The 19716-nt window shown below is 38.1% G+C and overlaps 1 protein-coding gene across 4 annotated transcripts; it reads left to right on the top strand.

Annotated features, from left to right (window-relative positions):
• The first annotated feature begins 4333 nt into the window (after positions 1-4333).
• LOC121379147 lies at positions 4334-19400 on the top strand. 4 transcript variants are annotated; one of them, XR_005958809.1, is made up of 5 exons: positions 4334-4481; positions 9661-9884; positions 11001-12038; positions 15269-15412; positions 17284-17385. XR_005958809.1 is itself a non-coding variant. In XM_041507635.1 (5 exons), the coding sequence occupies exons 2-4, from the start codon at positions 9689-9691 to the stop codon at positions 15346-15348; spliced, it is 1314 nt and encodes a 437-aa protein (XP_041363569.1). In that variant the 5' UTR covers positions 4334-4481; positions 9661-9688; the 3' UTR covers positions 15349-15378; positions 17284-17412. The 4 variants fall into 4 exon arrangements, 3 of the variants coding, with proteins under 3 accessions (XP_041363569.1, XP_041363566.1, XP_041363567.1); XM_041507635.1 differs by having other exon boundaries at positions 15269-15378; positions 17284-17412; XM_041507632.1 differs by lacking the exon at positions 15269-15412 and having other exon boundaries at positions 17284-19400.
• The last annotated feature ends 316 nt before the right edge of the window (positions 19401-19716 follow it).

The following is a 19716-nucleotide window of genomic DNA, read 5'->3' as shown; positions in this document are numbered from 1 at the left end:
ACATGATAGGATTAAGCGGGTACGGGGAGGGGGGGGGGGGGGGGGGTGATGGGGGACGCGGACTAATAGATTATATCACCGTTGCGAGGTATAGATTAAAAGATTCCGTCATATGCGGGCATGTGGGATAGAAAAAGTACACCAGAGTTGGTGGAAATTTCGGCTTTTTTGTTTGTTTTGATAACCTTTACATCTTGACTGAATGTAAAAGTTGTAGTGAGACTAACGGATCAAGATTAACGGCGAGAGTTACTGTAACGGGCAAATAACCTTTAAAGCATGCCCCCGGACACCCCCCCCCCCCCCCCCCCCCCCCCGATATCTCGCGCTTTCGGCGCTCGTCCAATTGCCCCCCCCCCCTCCCCCAATAATGTCCACCATGCTACGGACCTGTGTTTATTGTTATTTGTGAGTGAACAAAGCTTCACTGCATGTGTGTATGTTGCTAGATTGTTTAGTTTTTAACAAAATTTTATCATGTATGAAACATAGTTCGCTGCTGGGTGGGGTGGGGGAGCTATCCGGGGTTCCAGATAGCAGATGCCAGGGCCGTACTCTTCGGGAATCTCACCTTTTTGTCTCTAGAGAATAGCATACACATCTCAGGGTTTAATTTGTATAGTGTTTATAAAAAGTATTGCCTCCCCCCCCCCCCCCGGATTTTTATTAGGATACGGCCCTGAGATGGTAGTGGCCCACCGGTGGCTTTACTACTGGCCCACCAGTGGCAGCCTTCAGTGGCTCCACGGAATTTTGTCCGGTGGGCTTCTGTAGTGGCCAACCGGTGGTATGCCACCAATCACCCACCAGTGGCCCACCGCGGTTGTATGCCACATATCACCCACCAGTCGCCCACCAATGGTATATATGCAACATATCACCCACCAGTGGGTACTTCAGTAATAATGCTTTAAAAAATGCAAAGTTATGCATCTTGGCAGCCGAAATGAAGACTTCAGTTATTACATGCACAAAGATAGAGTCCGGATAACATTACAGACAACCATGGGCGTCAATCCGGCTTTAAAAGTGTGTGTGTGTGTGTTGGGGGGGGGGGGGGGGGGGGCGGAGACGCGCGCGCGTGTGTGTGTGTGTGTGATAAAGTAATGTAGATGAAAATCGTAAAGCTACACATTAGTTTTTAAACTTTTAAGTTTTTTTGTTTTTGTTTTTCTTTTTGTTAGTGCAGTTGTTGGTTTTGTTGGTGTTGTTGCTTTTGCTAAACGAAAAAGTGTGTGTGTGTGTGGGGGGGGGGGGGGGCACTTATATAGATTGTCCCCCGGCGTTGAAAAGTGAGTGGGACGCGTCCCCCCTGTCCCCCACCGATCGACGCCCATGCAGACAACAGCTAGGAAAGGATCTCGGTGTTTATGTTGACCTCAAGTTAAAGGCACTCGACCACAGGTGGTTGATCTAATTATTGACCCAACAAAGTATTATCTGAAAGTATATACATTTGATTTGTACATGAAAGTACTTTATTGAACCATCATGTAGACCACCATATCGTACGGCCTCGTCCCAGGTCGAAATTTTCACTATCTTGAGTGTACCTTTTCTATCCCACATGACCGCATATGATGGACTCTTATAATCCTACATTGGATATCACTCGCACTCGTCTAACACGACGTCGTTAGTAATATATGATGTCATATTAATTAATGTGAGATGGTGACGTTTGGTCATTAGACACAGTTTAAAATTAATATTTTGTTATTAAAACTTTCATTTTAAAAGATATCTTGTTAATTTGTGGTGTTAAATTTTATTTATTTATTTTATTTAACACTTGAAACAAACACGACACACATGATAGTGTAGTTTATTTATGATAAAATGGTCAAATAAAAATGTTACTTGTTCAGCCATCTTTGTTTGTTCGTGTAAAATAATGGTTTATTTACCGAATGAATGAGAGAAAAAGACTCCATCATATATGCGGTCATGTGTGATAGAAAAAGCACACACTTTGTCGTCTGTGGTGAAAATCCCCCCCCCCCCCCCCCCCCCCCCCCCCCACGGGCCTGAAACAAATAAATACAAACTCGGGTTTGGCGGAAGTAGCTCACCTTTGCAAGGTTGCCGATTTTATTTTACTTCTGATCAAATAAAATATCTGTTTCCTTATTATGCAATACAAAATATTTTGAGTGAAGGTGCGGCAAATATTCAAATTCAACGCAAAACACTCTTAACAGGGGTGGTGGGAGGGTGAAAAAGTTTGTTTTTCTTATCGCATATTGGACTTTTTTCCCGATCAGTACATCTAGACGAATGATTTCTGACTAATGGAACTGTGACGGAACATGCTCTTAATTTTGTTTTCGCCTGTGGCAATATTAATTGTTTTAGAGGGTCGTGTGCAGTTCCAATATGCACTTAAGCCCAGGTGGGCACTTTGTTACGTAATACCTCCGCGCGACCGTGGTCGAGCTGTGCCTAATACACACCCAGCCCAGTTGCGGAGGCCATGTGGCCAGTAGTTACGTAATACCTCCGCTAGTTCGGTACGTTCGGGGTATTGCAGGCAAACTAGGCGTCAGCAAGTCTGGCCATCTAAGGAAAATTCCCGTCTTGATCGCTGTGGAAATATCACTTGTAGGTATTCGGTGCCGCGATGTACCCCCAGGCGATATTCGGTTTTATGATAAATAGCTAGGGTTTTAGAGATATTAGAAGAACCATAGGAAGGATCCCAGGGATCGTTGTCCGTCCGGACTGGTAAATATTTTATTTCTGCTCTGTGTATAACCTTGATGTGATTGATGTGACTTTAAATATTTTAATACTGTATTATACCAATATTATTTAGACGGTGCTGCCGGTAATCTGACGCAGTAAACTGTAGGCTCACTGTCTAATATATATAAAGCTTAACCAGTCATCCTAGAGGACCTAGGTAAACTGTAGGTTATTGTCTTTATTGTGATTGGTACCAGTATTAATTCTGTGTTACAAGGTTACTGAATGAGTAGTTAAGGGTTAATTAAAAATTAACCAGTTAGGAATAGAGTTGTAATTCCTTTATTAATTAAGTTCCCCTGGCAGCGTTTCTCAATTATCACACGTACTGAATGAGTAGTAAGGGTTAATTAAAAATTAACCAGTTAGGAATAGAGTTGTAATTCCTTTATTAATTAAGTTCCCCTGGAAGCGTTTCTCAATTATCACACGTGTGGGTGTTGTGTCACGGTGAAGTGATTAGCATATTGTGTAAACTAGACACCTAGAGATTAACTAATTAAGTGATCAGTTCTGGGTTGTTATTATTTGTTGTTGTTAATTAACTACTGCGGCAGTACATTTGTCAGCGTAGGTAAATACAGATTCCAAAGTGTATTGTGTTTTTGTTGTGTTTTCTAGTGAACTAAACGTTCTATAATAATATATACTTTATATAAGATCTTATCTCTGATCATACCTAGACGAGCCACGCGGGTATAACTGCCCGTTACAGAGAGATCTAATAGATATAGTTAGGAGAGATATTTGGATAATCGTTTTTTATTCAGTTACGGGTATTATAGGATCCCCGTGACAGGAACTAAAGAACATTAGGCCTAGCATACTTCTTTGTAAAGTACCCCTGCGCGTGCTGTAACCTCACCGTTGTGCTGGGGTGTAACATTCTCTTTGAGAATGGCCAATACAGCACAAATCCCCTCGTTTTCTTAGGGATACAATTAATTTTTTTAATAAAAGTCAGTATCTATCTGTGATATTTGTATTTTGCACGGTTTTTACACTGTGTTTTTGTTTAAATCTTGAATTTTTATATTGATGTTGATCATCACTTTATTTGTTTGCATTACCAGTCTGACACCCAATAGTCGATGTATGTTTCGTGCTGGGGTGTCGTTAAACATTTATTCATTCTTTGTAAAGTATAACACTGTGATTCACATATAAATTGTGGATTCGTGCATCATTCCACTTTAAACGGAAAAAGATGCACGTGTTACTGGGGCAGAAAAAAAAGGTTTTTTTTAAATTTTATGACACTAATTATTTGTTCCGCCTTCAGTACCCCGGAAAGCTCCCCCACCCCACCCAGCAGTGAACGTTTTTTTTTTGGGTTTTTTTTTTATTGTAGAACTATTCGTAAACATTTCACCTACAAACTCATTTAATTATACGCGGAAAAATATAGTCCACGTTAGGCAACGACATAAAAATGTGACAACTTAGCAATAAATATAAAGTTGAAAATATTAATTTGTTTAAATATTGTTTAAAAAAATGATACAACGTGAAATGGCAAACATCATTTTGAAAACCAAGAGTTATGACGTCAATCGTTGTAAACATGAGTTATGACGTCACGCGTATGCAGAAATCGTCCTGCACCGGGGTGCTAAGCTTAGACAGGTGAAATTCTTCTAGCACCGTGCAAAAGCTGGGGCAGAGGGCAAGAACAATTGTTATTTCGTCATATAGACCCATCGACGTCGTAAGCGGAGAACGTGCCTGCACTGCTGGTAAATTTTCTAAAGTTGGGGTGCTCACTCCTATTGAAATGCAAATTTATAACCTACCGTACTTAAAAATTATGCAGTTGCTGACTTAAACCACATGGACTTGTAGCGATATTTATGGCATTTCATTTCATTTCATTTCATTTCAACTTAGTTTCGTGCTTATATCCAATTAAGGTTCAAGCACGCTGTCCTGTTAACACACCTCAGCTATCTGGGCTGTCTGTCCAGGACAGTGAGTTAGTTGTTAGTGGTTAGAAAGAGAGAGATGGGGGGGGGGGGGGGGGGAGGAGAGAGAGTGTAGTGGTCTTACACCTACTCAAATTGAGTCGTTAAGTGAGAGAGAAGAGGGTGTAGTGGTCTTACACCTACTCATTGGTCGTTAAACTCGCTCTGAGTGGGAACCGGTACCGGGCTGCGAACCCTGTACCTACCAGCCTTATGTCCGATGGCCTAACCACCTCACCATCGATACTGGCAACAGTTTTGGTTTTTCCTTTAGGTAGCAGTAAACAGTTCGCTCCCTTGTGTACCTTGTTGTTTTGGCATAGATCCATGTTTGAAGGCTAATTATTTGTAATATGAAGTACATAGCTTTAGAGTTATTAAAATAATAATAATAATAATAATAATAATAATAACACATTTGGATTTTCATCAGCAGGGTTTCTGTCAGCGGGTAAAACGGGTATGGCGCCATACCCAAATATTTTGGCAGATTTTTATTTATTTTTAAGTTAACCCTGTTGACTGTGGTTGTATTCAATTCCATAGCGTCATACCCAAAAATTTCTTTCTGGCAGGAAACACTGCTTATTAAGCTCAGTAACTCTTTTGCTGTAATGAGGCTCGGCAATCATGCACCAGGTTTCATCACTTGTGTCAACTGTCACCCAGGTGCTGGAGCAAATCTTCGAATTCGGGTAAAAACGATTAAAACATTCGGGCAAAATTAGCTGGCCTGAAATATTTTTACCATGTATTTCCATCATTCTACTCACGATATTAGCTGTAATTCATATAAAAATGCGTACTATACTAGAAAATAAAATAGATCGACAGATAAATAGATAAATAAATGTTATTTTAAATGGCGGAGTGGAGGGGAGAGGATTTTATTCAAAAGAATTGAAAGAATTCAAAAGAACACCAATATATAGAAACCAAAATAAAACGTTCTTCTCGCATCCCAGAATAGCACTGAAATCATTTCAGACATTTTGTGTTATTTTTTAATTATTATTATTATTAAAAAAAAAAAAAAAAATTGACAATAATTCCCATGTCATTTATCAATGGATTATTTTACAGATATTTAATGGCGATTTTCTCGCATAGGTATTTTATTAGAAGAAGTTTGCTGGCGTGGCGGTCTATTTTTAGATTTAAAAATAATTTATGACGCGCATCCATCTAAATATAGACTAGTTATCTGACTGTCTGTGACCGAGCCGGACTAGACCATTACAGAGAAGGGGTGTAATCATACAATATTTACCTGTGCACTACAAGACAATACTGCTGCACGTTGATACTCGGAGTTGATTGTTTTGTGTAACGGGGGCATTTCAATCTGTACATAATGTTTTATTTTGTTTATTTCAGTTTACAATTAGTTTGTTCTTTCTTTCAGAATGAAATGCAAACTGAAATAATTATAGTTCACCTGCCTCTTGCACACATCTCACTATAGTTCGCGTCACGGCAATCGGCACCTACGTTTTCAGCATTAACTTTACTTCTAAAAAAAAAAAAAAAATTCGCTCCTAGTTTTTTAATTTTTGAAATAATTTAATTTAATTTAAAAGAAACAATAGGTTTTTTTTTTAATTTCCAAACCTTTTTCCTTTTTTGACTATATGTCGACCCAAACTAAAATAATCAAGAAAAAACCAACCGGATTTGTTTTTAAAGAAATTTATAGTATAATAGTATATCTTTACTCCTTTGCAATAAATAAAGAATTCATACAACGTATTAAAATTTGTCAATTTAGGAGGGTTGAGTTTCATGAATTTCACACAAAATGTCAAATATCGCGTTTTCGTCAAAATCTTCAAAACACAACCACCTTAAATTGTAAGATATGTCTACAACATATTAATTTTAATTGAAGTTTGTGGTTGCTATGGTTATGAAAATGTTCGTGGAAAATTGCTCAAAAATCGAAAATTGTTTAAAAATTATTTTTTTCTTTCGCTATTTTTTTAATTTTTGAAATAATTTTAAATTCACAGAAAAAAAAAATGGCTTTTGTTATTTTCAACACGTCGATCCAAACTAAAATAATAAAGGAAAAAAACCTACTCAAGACTGCAATCAATCCCAAAGTCATAAGAGCCCATAAAATCGAGAAATTGATACATTTGTTTACAAACTTTGACGGTTTCACTAAGTTCGCAACAGCAGACATATGGAGTGCGCATGCGCTGAAAGTAAGAAAGTTCGTAAACTTCACTTTTTTCAATTAAAAAATGACGGATTATAATCTGCACCAATCGAAAAAATATTTACACTGATAGCTCGGCAAGTATCTCGGGCATTAATTGGCTAGCGAACTGGGATGAAACCGCCTCCTGTCAAAATGCTTGACACGGGGAATCCCTTCGAGTATCCGATTTTAGCAGGGAATCCTCAAGCTTTTCCATTAGGAATGAAATTTAAACGATTTAAAAACATGAAAAATGACGGTGGAAAAATCAATCAGAAAAATATAACAAAACTATTTTCGGGTAGAAAAATGGTTAAAGTTCCATATTCTGAGCGAAGTGGCTCGCGATCGCCGTTTTATTAAAATAAAAATGGTGTTGACAGTGAAAAAGCTAGCGTTAAAACGTTACTTAACCATTGAATTTCATTAGGTCAGCGCTCAGTGAGCAAACTTCTTCTGTTTGTGAAATTTAAAAAATCGGTTAACCATTTGACTCGTGCTTACATCCACTGAAGGTTCAAACACGACTGTCTTGGGCACATTCTCCGAGATTCTCCGGTGGATGTGTCCAAGGCAGGGGGGGTTGGTGTAAATAAGGCTATGGAATTTACAATTTGAATTAGAAGCGAAATATATATTTAATGCATCATAATAACTAAATTTACAATTAGAATTTAAAAAATAAACAAAAATCAAATGAATTACTCGCAAATAGAATGGGCAGCGAAAACCCCCCAAAAATATATATGCATTTGGACTTCATTCCTGTCCTTAAAACCCAGAATTGCCATTTCAGCAGCAGTTTGCAGAACTGTTGCCAGAGTTAAAAGTGCGAAGAGCACCTAACTTTGAATGTCGCATGAATAAAGACCACGTACGCTTTCAGTTGGGGAGATCTGTGTCAGGGCTTTAAATAGCAAATTCCTGTTTCAGTACTTTGTTTTGAACTGATATCAGTGTACCAGCTGGGCCTATTATTGTGCTTAAAACATGTGCTAAAATTAGGATGACAATTGTTGTTAAACCAGCTCCGATTTCAGCCAGCAAACGTTTTGCTAACGTTCGCGAACTATTTGATTGGTTCCCCGACGTGGCCATTTGGTTTACCGTGAACAACATAAACCAGTGTAGCGGACGTTTTTCTGCTCGGTCTGGCTGAACTCGGCCCTGGTTAGTCAAAGACGTTCCCGGTGAATCAGAAACTATCAAATTAATAACCTTGACCCATTTTCGTTTTCAATTTACTTTAATATAAGAGTCGAGAGGTTGTAGTATTTATGTACCATTGTGTAGGCCTGTGTATGTCAATTGAAAGGTTACGTGTAGCTACTTTAGCCACACACGTTATTACTATTTGTCATCTAGGATTTGATTTAATAGTATACACCCTTTAACGTTGTAATCTGATATGGATCATTCAAGAAACATTTTCTTCTGCAGTGCATGCTTTTTTTCTTTATTATTTGTTCAAAAATTACTTTAGTGGTACCACACAAACGTATATAGCCAAACTACTGGCACATGCTCCCTGCCCCTCCCCCATGGTATATATCAGAGATGGGGCAATTACTTGACAAAAGTAATCGATTACGATTACGATTACTTTAGAATGTCACGATTACGATTACAAGATAATTGAAAGTAATCGATTACGATTGCGAATACATTGTCTAGCAATCATGATTACAATCATGATTACAATTCCACAAATATACACAAATAATAAAATGATGTTACCACCATGAAGTTATGCACTTTATTTTACAACCAAATAGATTTCATTCATTGAAAGACATAATGGATAATTTTGGATTATTTATTAAATTATTTCAAATATTTATAAACGTATGTATACTGCAGGGAGGGAATCAGTTTCCAAAAGATTTATTATTCTTAAATTTGGATAATTGACGAAAAGGTACCCATAACCATAGGTATAATTATTGTATCAATGCATAACATATATATTTTGTTATATTATTGAAATAAGCCATAATTAGTAATTGCAAACTGTCTGATCACTATTACTTGGGGTTTTTTTTATTGTTTGTAGAACGTATACCATTTAATACCATCCACAAATTAAAATAAATTATTATTTTCTTAAAATCTATAAATGAAGAAATAAAGAACGAAAGAAAAGAACAAACAAGTAAATAAATAATAAAATTGATATCTGCATACATATACATGTGCATAAGTTGCTCATTGCATTTAATTGTTGACATTCTAAAAATGACTATTATTAATGAATCGATTTGCAGTCATGCTTGCTTTGTGCCATATTATAAGGATCCAATTGTATCGGTGAAAATTACAAGTATCTTGGTCTGGGAGTGTTTATTTTGGTATCATTAGAAGCGTCGCGTTTCGTAGAACATCAATTAAAATCAGCTTTCGGGAATTTTTATCAGACGTATTAATATTTTATCGTGATAGACTACTTTCAACTGGGTGTTTGCTCAATTAGTTATGTTATTTGTGGTTGTGTCTGCGACAGGGTGAGGATGACTGCCCATGTATATGTGTGTGTGTATGTATGTATGTTTGTGTGTGTATGTATGTGTGTGTGTGTATGTATGTATATGTGTGTGTGTGTATGTATGTATGTATGTGTGTGTGTGTCTGTGTGTGTATATATACACACACACACACACACACACACACACACACACACACACACACACACACACATACATACATACATACACACACACACACACATATACATATATACTTTTTTCTTTTTAGTATTTTATTATTAACAAATCCGGTCAAGATGGGAATAGCTGCAGATGACAGTCTATACAACGTGAGAAAGACGAAGGCGCTGCCAAAACATTCGTTATTTGGGACGTCATTCGAGATGTTCACGGAAGAAGAAAAACAACGCATTAACAGCATAGACCTCAACACCAATGCATGTGTGAATCAGAAAATACCAATTGCCGATCACCTCCTGCAAAATATCAAAGGTGTGTCTATGTACAGCAATAGAAATATTTTATCTAAACGTAAGTTTTTTTCATATAGGTATGATGTATTTTGGCAAGGCGCTGGCTGGTGCGGGGCACGGATGCGTCAAAAACTCGATTCTATTATTATCCACAGCAATATTTCAGAGCGGTGTGTTTTGCGTAGCCGCCTAAAAAAAAACCCCTCCGCATTTCAGGTAAGTCTACTAAACTAGGAATTCAAACTGTGTCGTCACATGGTATTAATAACCTGTCGGTAATAAAATAAATGTATGAATAGTACTAAATGAAATTATTTACGTTCAGATTTTTGTGTGCATTTGATTCAAGGTATAATTGGAGAAAACACGATTTACTTAAAGACGCTGGCCCTAGTTTTAACCCGTAAAACTGGACATTAAATTTAGTTAATCTACAAACCTGCAACACATTTGGATAAAGTTATATCAGAGAGAAGCCAAAGTCTATGATGTTTAAATAAGGAAATACCGTCCAGTGGCGGATCCAGAAAATCCATTGGGGTGGGGAGGTCCAATGACATAAGGCGGAATGCTAAGGGAACTTGGCGGAGGTTTGGAGGGGGATCGTAAATAAATGAAAATTAATATACAATAAAATTATAACTGTCGCAAAATTTAGGGGGGCGGGCCACTGCCCCCACCCCCTAGATTCGCCTCTGCCGTCTAAAAAAACTAGAGCTTGTCTCGATAACTATTATTTCTCAGACGAACGTGCGTTTTTAGAATTATGAAAAATGCATTTGGGGGTATAACCAAAACCCGGATGACCAGAACCACTTTAGGTGTACGAAAATTAATATTCTAAATAATAAAATCTAAGTACTTCTAATTTCAATGATAAAAAACGGCTTTGATTGTGAAAACTACGTCGTAGTGTTTGATAACTAGGGTCTGTCACTTTAAACTCATTCCAAGAGTAAATCATTGTACAGTCAGGTCAGGTCATAGATTTTAACGTGCACATTCAGATGAATTAGAAAAAGCTGTTGTAGCACATGCCTGTCATGAGCGCAGGTGTCGACTTTGGCCGACTCTTCCGTCCAGGACAGGAACACATACAGTGATCAAATACTAAACTTGTTTACTTCATTCACAGGTCGTGAAGAGGCTGCTGAAAAACGCCGCGAGTTTGAGAAACGGAAAAAGATCACGGAACAGACAAGACAGAACATGAAGACTTTCGAACAGGACGCCATTCTAGTCTGCACTGGCTCACAGTCAAAAGACATGAGTCACGTTATCAAGGCTGCTACGAGGAGAGAGGAGCCCGCGAGATGTGGTACGTGGTTCACTGGGAAAGACATCGAACATTCCCGAGAAATTAATTTCAGTACAATGCCGGACAACTACAGAAGCTACAACCGCGATAAGTTTTCCAGACTCCCACCAATTTACAAAAATCCCGCCGTCGATGTCTTTTCGCGGCCGAGGAGACAATCGGTCGTTTCCGCGGAACCTCGGGGTCCGTACCAGCAAGGAAGGCCGGATCTCTCCGGGGACGTCCGGAGAATGGCGTCACCGTGTGTCCACGAGCCAGCAGCAGACGAGCCAGCAGCAGACGATCCGTCCGTGAGCAACTACATATGTGTTCCCCAGAATATACGTCACAGGTTTGGCAGCAAGGTGTGCGATTCCCTGCTGTCTGACGAAAAGAAAGTTCAAGACACGCTGGCAAGGCTGCACACAGCGCCGTGCTACCTTCCACAAAAAGGTAGCCCCAGGGTTCACTCGGCCAGTCAGCAGTCACAGAGGAGTAGTCAACGAACACCGACACACAGTCAGCACATTGAGAGGACCAGTCCACACGCTCAGAGGACCATTCGGCAAACGAAGAGCGACGTCCAGCTGCAAACAAAGAGCGACCATCAGCAAGCTCAGAGGACAAGCCAGACGGCCCGGAGAGATGACGAGCGGACGCCGAGATTCAGTCAGCAAACGAAGAGGGAAAATCAGCAGCAGACGCCAGTCCGAATCAGTGACTACGACGCGTTAAGCATCATAACGCGTCAGAACGTCATTCCGGGACTCTCGATAAGAAACCCGCAGAGTACCAGCAAATCGACGTACAACGAAGCAGTGCTCCTCCGCCGGGTTCCCGAAACGGACGAGTTCAAATACAAGAAACATAGTCTTAGTAAGTGATAGTTCATAACGTATGCACCTGCGTCTCTTGTTTTTTGTCTTATTTTTCCTAGCCATCATATTAATACCACCAACCTTTATTGACAATTTGCTTTGTTTTTGTAGTATACACCATAAGCGTACAAGACACGGGGGCCGGGTGGGTAACTGCCCCCCCCCCCCCCCCCCCCCCAGTGCTGGAGCAAATCCTCGCAAAAATGATAGAGATATTCGGGCAAAATGTATTTCCATCATTATCAATCTAATTAAAATTATCTCCACTATTACATGTGGATCTAACAGCAGCCAGTTGGAGCTCATGTCCACCAATCAAAACCTTACTTGCAGAATCATGCCAGTGATTTATAAATAATTTGAAAACATTCCGAATTATCCTGAGGGTATACATGTTTCGTGTAAATTACGAATGCCTTAAAACATGTTTTATTTTATAAAATAAATAATTTGTAATATAAAACTGAAGACTGATTTAGTTTTTAGTTTTTTTTTAATAAATAAATAATTTGTAATGTAAAATTGAAGACTGATAACCCATCCCGTACGTATTGGTATGGTTCGCTGTACTGCGGCCACTACAATAGACTCGCCCGATATTTTTAGAAGTTGTATGCTCCCAAATAACGTTATAAAAGGCGAAGTGTGATTGGTCAATATTTAAATTATTATTTACAGACGAAATGTTACTTGGACATTGGAGACTAGGCAGTGTTGTTAGCAATCTGATTAAAATTAGTTCTACTGATCTAAATAAGGCATTCGTAATTCACGTGAAACATGTCGTATACCCTCAGGATAATTCGGAATGTTTTCAAATTATTTATAAATCACTGGCATGATTCTGCAAGTAAGGTTTTGATTGGTGGACATGAGCTCCAACTGGCTGCTGTTAGATCCACATGTAATAGTGGAGCTAATTTTAATCAGATTGCATCATTATCATTCTATCCTCAAAATTAGTTGTGTAAAAATGCGTAGTGATTCGTTTACATCTGTTTGATAATAATGCAAATATGAATAAATGTTGTTATCCGGATTCGGGCATTTGCACTCCCCCTGCCCACCCACCCCGACTCGTACGCTTATGCTCACGACATTCCTCTGGAAAGTTTTAGAAGAGCAATAAATAATTTTTTTTTTTTTTTTTGTTTTTTTGAAATTTCATATTACTCGCCTACGACCAATTCAGAAGCGTGATCTTCAGTCAAAACAAGTCATTTACATTTTTATTTATTATATAAGGTATACTGATGTAGGTCAATGCTTCTGTGATGGCCGAGCTTTTGTTCTTTATTTTCTATTATGGCTCAAACAATTTATTGCCTGAAATGGGTTTTTTAGAGGGTGTTTGAAAATTGCTTTTGAAAGGGTGGGATGGGAGGACCTCGGAGTGCTGGGGTGGGCTCGTGCAGAAATAAGCACATGAGGTGGTGAAAACATCCGAATTTATATTTTTGATTTATGGATTAAACGTTCTGCTAGACCCCCCCCCCCCCCCCCCCCCTTTCTCACGATATTTAAAAATATCGGTCATGGGTAATGAAGCAAAAGCAAATTAGTTTTCAATTTAACATCCGTTTCAATCACTTTATGGTGGTGGTAGGACTATTTTAACGTGCCCCTATCCACTTAAGCTTCAGGCACACCCATCCCGAGCTTCACCTCTGACTTCGCCAACTTCATGATTATTCATGTAACTATCGTTATAATAAATAATCTCTCTTCTAACCTTTCTCACACGCATGTCTAAACTTACTTTCTTTCGTGTTCACATGAATTCAGCAGTTTGATCACAACGTGCATATGACGGGTAATGTTTGCGATGAAGATGATGCAGATGGGACCGGCCTCGGTGGCGTCGTGATTAGGCCATCGGTCAACAGGCTGGTAGGTACTGGGTTCGGATCCCAGTCGAGGCATGGGATTTTTAATCCAGATACCGACTCCAAACCCCGAGTGAGTGCTCCGCAAGGCTCAGTGGGTAGGTGTAAATCACTTGCACCGACCAGTGATCCATAACTGGTTCAACAAAGGCCATGGTTTGTGCTATCCTGCCTGTGGGAAGCGCAAATAAAAGATCCCTTGCTGCTAATCGGAAAGAGTAGCCCATGAAGTGGCGACAGCGGCTTTCCTCTCAAAATCTGTGTGGTCCTTAACCATATGTCTGACGCCATATAACCGTAAAGAAAATGTGTTGAGTGCGTCGTTAAATAAAACATTTCTTTCTTGATGCAGATGATGGTGGAGAGTGAGACATTTGACTGCGCTTGGCCGTCTGAGTTAGAGATAGAGGTCACCCTACATTTTCTCACTTCAGTTTTAGAATAATAGAAATGCATTTATGGGCACTTGGCCTAAAATAACTAGCTACTGAGGTAGGAGGGAGAAGCAGGACTTGGTAATGTAGGGTTTTCTCCAGCTAGAAAAAGGACAATTTTAAACTACAAAAGGGCACTTTTTCATATTTTCCTAAGGGGTCAGCAAAATAATAATAATAATAATAATAATAATAATAAACACAAAAACCCCCCACAAAAATAAAACCCAAACAACAAAATATATACTTACTGACAATATATATATATATATATATATATATATATATATATATATATAGGTATGAAAAAAAGAAAAAAAGAAGAAGCTGTATAAAGATATATTATTACCGAACACATGTAAATTCCATGTATATAATATTAAACATTTTATAACACCCCTCCCTCCTTCTGAAATTCACAATTAGCCCAAACAGGCCAGGTTTTGCCGTTGTGTGCCTCACTGCTGAAAAGTTGTTTTGTGTAACGACACCACTGGGGCATATTGATTAATTAATCGTCGGCTATTGGATGTCAAATATTTGGTCATTCTGACTCGTAGTCATCAGAGGAAACCCGCTAAATTTTTTCTAATGCAGCAAGGGGTCTTTTATATGCACTTTCCAACAGGCAGGAAAGCACATACCACGACCTTTGTTCGGTTGTGTTGCACTGGTTGGAACGAGAAAAAAACCAATCAGCTGAATGGATACACCGAGGTGGTTCGATCCTGCGACGCAAGCACCTCAAGCGAGCACTCAATCGATGTGTTACTGCTGAATTCATGGCTTTGATAAATCCTGACTTTACTAATCCCTGGCTTTTTCTAATCATTGGCTTTGCTAACCCTTTATGCACTCGTTATCTGTCTATCTATCTCGTTAGTGAGGTGACATTACCGTTATTGTAGGCCGCTGGGTGGAAGACAACGTTCGCCGAGAGAGGACGAGGAAGGACTGGGATGAGAAATTCTCAACCAACACGAAATAAGACCAATGACGTCACCACACCTACGCAATGGTGTATTTTACATTTGTTGTTTATGTACAATTAGGTGTCACTTTTTTTCTTCTTTTTTTTAATTTTTTTTTTTCTTTGTCACAAAAATATGCAACTACATGTGAAAACAATTTTCAGTTTTTAAACATAAACAATATGATTTACGTTCGGTTTGTTTGTCGGATTGTTTTTCTCTGGTGAGTAGGCACTACACGAGATAATGCGTAAGGTTTCTTAATATCCATGTAACGCCAATAATGTTCCATAATTGCAGTTCTGGCTACTCCTATGAGTGTTTTTAAAAGTACTATTATTATTATTATTATTATTATTATTATTATTATTATATAAAATATACCCTTCAAAAAAAAAAGACGTACATGTCCAATCACCATTCACAAAAGTCAGTTTTAAAGGACAATGCATAACCATACACTCAAGTTCACTATATCTAACAAGATACTTCCTTACTTAATCCTGTGTTATTATATCCTACTCGTGATTTATTATCTCTCACGTAAGACAAAGGTTTAGGTTAAGGTAGAGTATTGCCTTCGCAGGAGATAATATATCTTACACAATTCTTAGATCAGGGCACGCGGGGTGTAGTGAAAGTGTGTGGAGGGTGGGGGACACTGACAGTACAATGACCTGGGAATGGAAAATTGAGGGCCCAAAAGGTCTAAACCTATTTTGGGGGCATGCTCTTCCGAGAAATGTGTTAATTTTAGGTGTTCCCATATGACATTTCCAGTCTTCTGAGTTGAGCACACTAACAGGAAAAACTGTGGCCCTTCTAGATCCAAATCCCTCCCAACTATCTGACACAATATGTTTTTGTGTTAATGAACCAATGTCAAACGCACGATGACTATAATGTCAATGTGTAAATACAGGTTGCTAGTATTTTATATGTAGTAGAAGACTTTTGGATTCCGAATTTTCGTACAGTAGCACTATCCATTTAATGATAGCTGTTGATTTTTTAAATGTAAATTGAACGTTGATAGTTAATGAGCGAAGCGCCCAAGTCCTCCAAGGTTGCTTGGGGGCTTCAACCTCCCATTCCCTGCACCCTTTCCCCACCCCCCACCCCCACTCCAAGACAGTGTAAATATCAAATTATGATGAGAAGCATTTTATGTCTTGCACAAGGCTAATTATGCACTACAAATTCAGGTCATAACGACTCATCTGATGCTAGTTTCAGACTACCAACTGCCAGCACAAAGTTGGCCAACGTTCTGCTTTCACGACTTCTTCGACTGTCCAGTTGCTAGTCTGAGCGCTCTTACAACTCGATTGTCGTCGTATAACCCATTAGTTGTTAATCTGGGCGCTCTTACAACTCGATTGTCGTTGTATAACCCATTAGTTGTTAATCTGAGCGCTCTTACAACTCGATTGTCGTCGTATAACCCATTAGTAGCTAGTCTGAGCGCTCTTACAACTCGATTGTCGTCGTATAACCCATTAGTTGTTAGTCTGAGCGCTCTTACAACTCGATTGTCGTCGTATAACCCATTAGTTGTTAATCTGAGCGCTCTTACAACTCGATTGTCGTCGTATAACCCATTAGTTGTTAATCTGAGCGCACCCGTCGAGCTGACCAACTTCGTCGTAAATTGACAGTCTGACACTAGCATTATGTACATGCAATCAAAATCAAGACTGTGACGTCACACTTTAATCACCATTGTCTAATTCTTATAACATCACATTTAATTAACTTGTGATAAGCAATTGTCAGTAGGCTATATCGATACATGTGTTTTAATAGTAGAAAACTGCAATTGTATTATTGGTTTGTTAAAAAAAAAATTAGAAAATATTTTTCAATGTATTTATATAAGTTATTGAAATGTTACCCAAAAAGCAAATGTCATCACCGAAAACCCAGCTTGAACACTGTTCGAATATTTGTAGGCATGTGGACAGAACAGCAAATCTTTCGTGTTCGCTTGGACAAACAGTGGGCAAGTTATTTTGAAAGTCTTCCTAAGGTTCATGTCACGTGGGACAGAGATGCCAAGCGAACTGTGCCTAAAACTGAGCCTGTTGTAAAACCCAAAGTCAAACCCAAAGCAAAACCGAAAACGCAAGCAAAATCGGAAAAGCCTCCCGAACCGGAAGAGGAATTTGCGTTTGTAACACCGCCACTGACTCCACCTCCTGAACCCAGTTTGGCGCCAATGCCCAAAAAGGTGGAAAATGATGACGAATTTTGGAAATTTTATGACCAGGGACTGCCAAAGTGATCAACTGCTTGCACTATACTGATTAGATTAATAACATTTAATGTCAAAGTAATAATCGTACTAATTAAAGATACTAATAGCTTCCTATTTATCAAACATTTTTGACCTACCTGTGACACCAATGTACACAAACCTAAGGCCTGCGTTCAACGAAAACGACCATCGCTAACAAGAAGTGATTTGGTTGGTTTCTGAAGCGCAAACAACCAGTCTGCGAGCATTTACGTGCTCTATCTGGCTGAACTCGGCCCTTAGGCTTGGTCAGGATCACGAGTGATAGTGGTCGTTCGCTAGACTGGTTTATGCGTCCAATGTTAGATGATTGTGATATGATAGTTCTAAGACGAAGGTACAAGTCAAATGATTTAGTACAGTTATTATATAAAACCGACATAAATTATTAACAATTTCTGGCTTGCTTACTCGTACTACATTTACATTGATTTTCTCCCCGATTGTTCAGTTAACTAACATGTGCCATTTCTGGATTACAATCAGTAAACAGATATATTTTTGCAATGTGTTGTATTTTTTGTGTGGTAACTATTATTTCTGATAATTATTATTTACTTACTTGGTGCTGTGTAATGCATTCATTTTGATTCATTTCCATTCATGTTTATCTTCATTTCCCGTCGTAGGCCTGTCTTGTTATTTTCGTTGTTCCTAAGTTTATTTAACTTCAAAAAAAAAAAAATTGCTGTTGTAATATGTTACTTATAATATGGTGTACAGTTATTTAAAATATTATATTCTTTTAACAAACATTGTTTAGATTTAGACTTTAGGCTAATGAAGTGTAATCCATACAAATAACATTTATTTATTTATTTATTTATTTATTTATGCATGCATTTCTTTCTTTTTATTTCTTTCTTTCTTTCTTTCTATTTAATAAATAACTTTTTTTTAGCCTCGATGACTGGGAAAGAGAGAGGCGTCATAAATATAAATAGTTTTGGAGTTGCAAATATATTTACCCGTCTCAAGTATCCCACTTGATATCTAATTCCTGACACGGAGATATAAAATTACAGACAGACAGACAGATAATTTATTAACGCCTCACTTTTAGTACATCACACATTTACAAAAAAACCCAAACAATAACATAAAAGTAGATAAGCTATACCGTATGGAATTATGAGAGACAGTATAGTTAAATAATACAAGTATTTACAATTAAAATAATAATAATAATAATAATAATAATATAATAATAATAATAATAATAATAATAATATTAATAATAATATAATAATAATATTAATAATAATATAATAATAATAACAACAACAACACTATTGTGTACACATGTATATATACAATCTTATATTATATATATAATACGTCTTGCAGCAATTACGGGTTATGTAGTTGTTTAAAGTAGTATTGCAATTCATGTAACTGAGTGTTAGTATTGCCTGTTTTTTGTTTTGTGTTTTGTTGTTTTTATGTGTACAAATATTTTTCTACTTTTTAAATAGTCAGGCCGTTAAGTGGCGAACAACTATGTGAATTATGAGTGCACTGTTTTTATTGTTTACTGTTTATCGTAATGCAGTGTATATTAACATGTAAACTAGCTGGTCTGTTGCTGTTTTTATTAGTGTGGGTTTTTTTCACCCCACTAGTTTTATTAATATTATAACATGTTTCAGTATGAAATGCTCAGCTTTAAAATTGTTGAAAATGATGCGTTCAGTAGAACAAGTGGTGTAAAACCACAAGTGTACCTAAGAAATATCAACGAAGTCAGTGTGAAGTAAAATGCATTTTATATAATTATCTATGTTGTTGAATTTTTTTGGTATTATTATTAGTAGCCTACAATATTCAGTAGAAGCTAATTAATAGGATTGCGTGAACAATTTTCGGGGACAAAAGTTGAAGGTATCTTCAATGTCTTCTGAATGGCAATGACAGGATTGGCCGGGTGGGGGGGGGGGGGGGGGGGGGGGGGGGTCCTTCATTTCGTTGTTTTTGTCAGCGAAATGAAGTTTTCTACTGGGATGTATGCGGCCATTGGAACTGATTGAACGCTGGAACGCTTCTCGTTTCGACAGTCTGCACGACCAGGTTGGATTCTTTTTTAGCGAGA

The sequence above is a fragment of the Gigantopelta aegis genome, chromosome 8, assembly GCF_016097555.1.
Source record: "Gigantopelta aegis isolate Gae_Host chromosome 8, Gae_host_genome, whole genome shotgun sequence".
Lineage (NCBI taxonomy): Eukaryota > Metazoa > Mollusca > Gastropoda > Neomphalida > Peltospiridae > Gigantopelta > Gigantopelta aegis.
The sequence above is the reverse complement of the archived record's forward strand: the minus strand, read 5'-3'. Positions and strand labels throughout refer to the sequence as shown.

What these genes read in the sequence shown, in the direction of transcription:
- LOC121379147 (XM_041507632.1), top strand. Translation starts at nt 9,689, where the DNA reads ATGGGAATAGCTGCAGATGACAGTCTATACAACGTGAGAAAGACGAAG. An exon ending in CCTCCTGCAAAATATCAAAG is followed by an intron (nt 9,885 to 11,000) that starts GTGTGTCTATGT and finishes CTTCATTCACAG; the next exon opens with GTCGTGAAGAGGCTGCTGAA. An exon ending in ATACAAGAAACATAGTCTTA is followed by an intron (nt 12,039 to 17,283) that starts GTAAGTGATAGT and finishes GAATATTTGTAG; the next exon opens with GCATGTGGACAGAACAGCAA.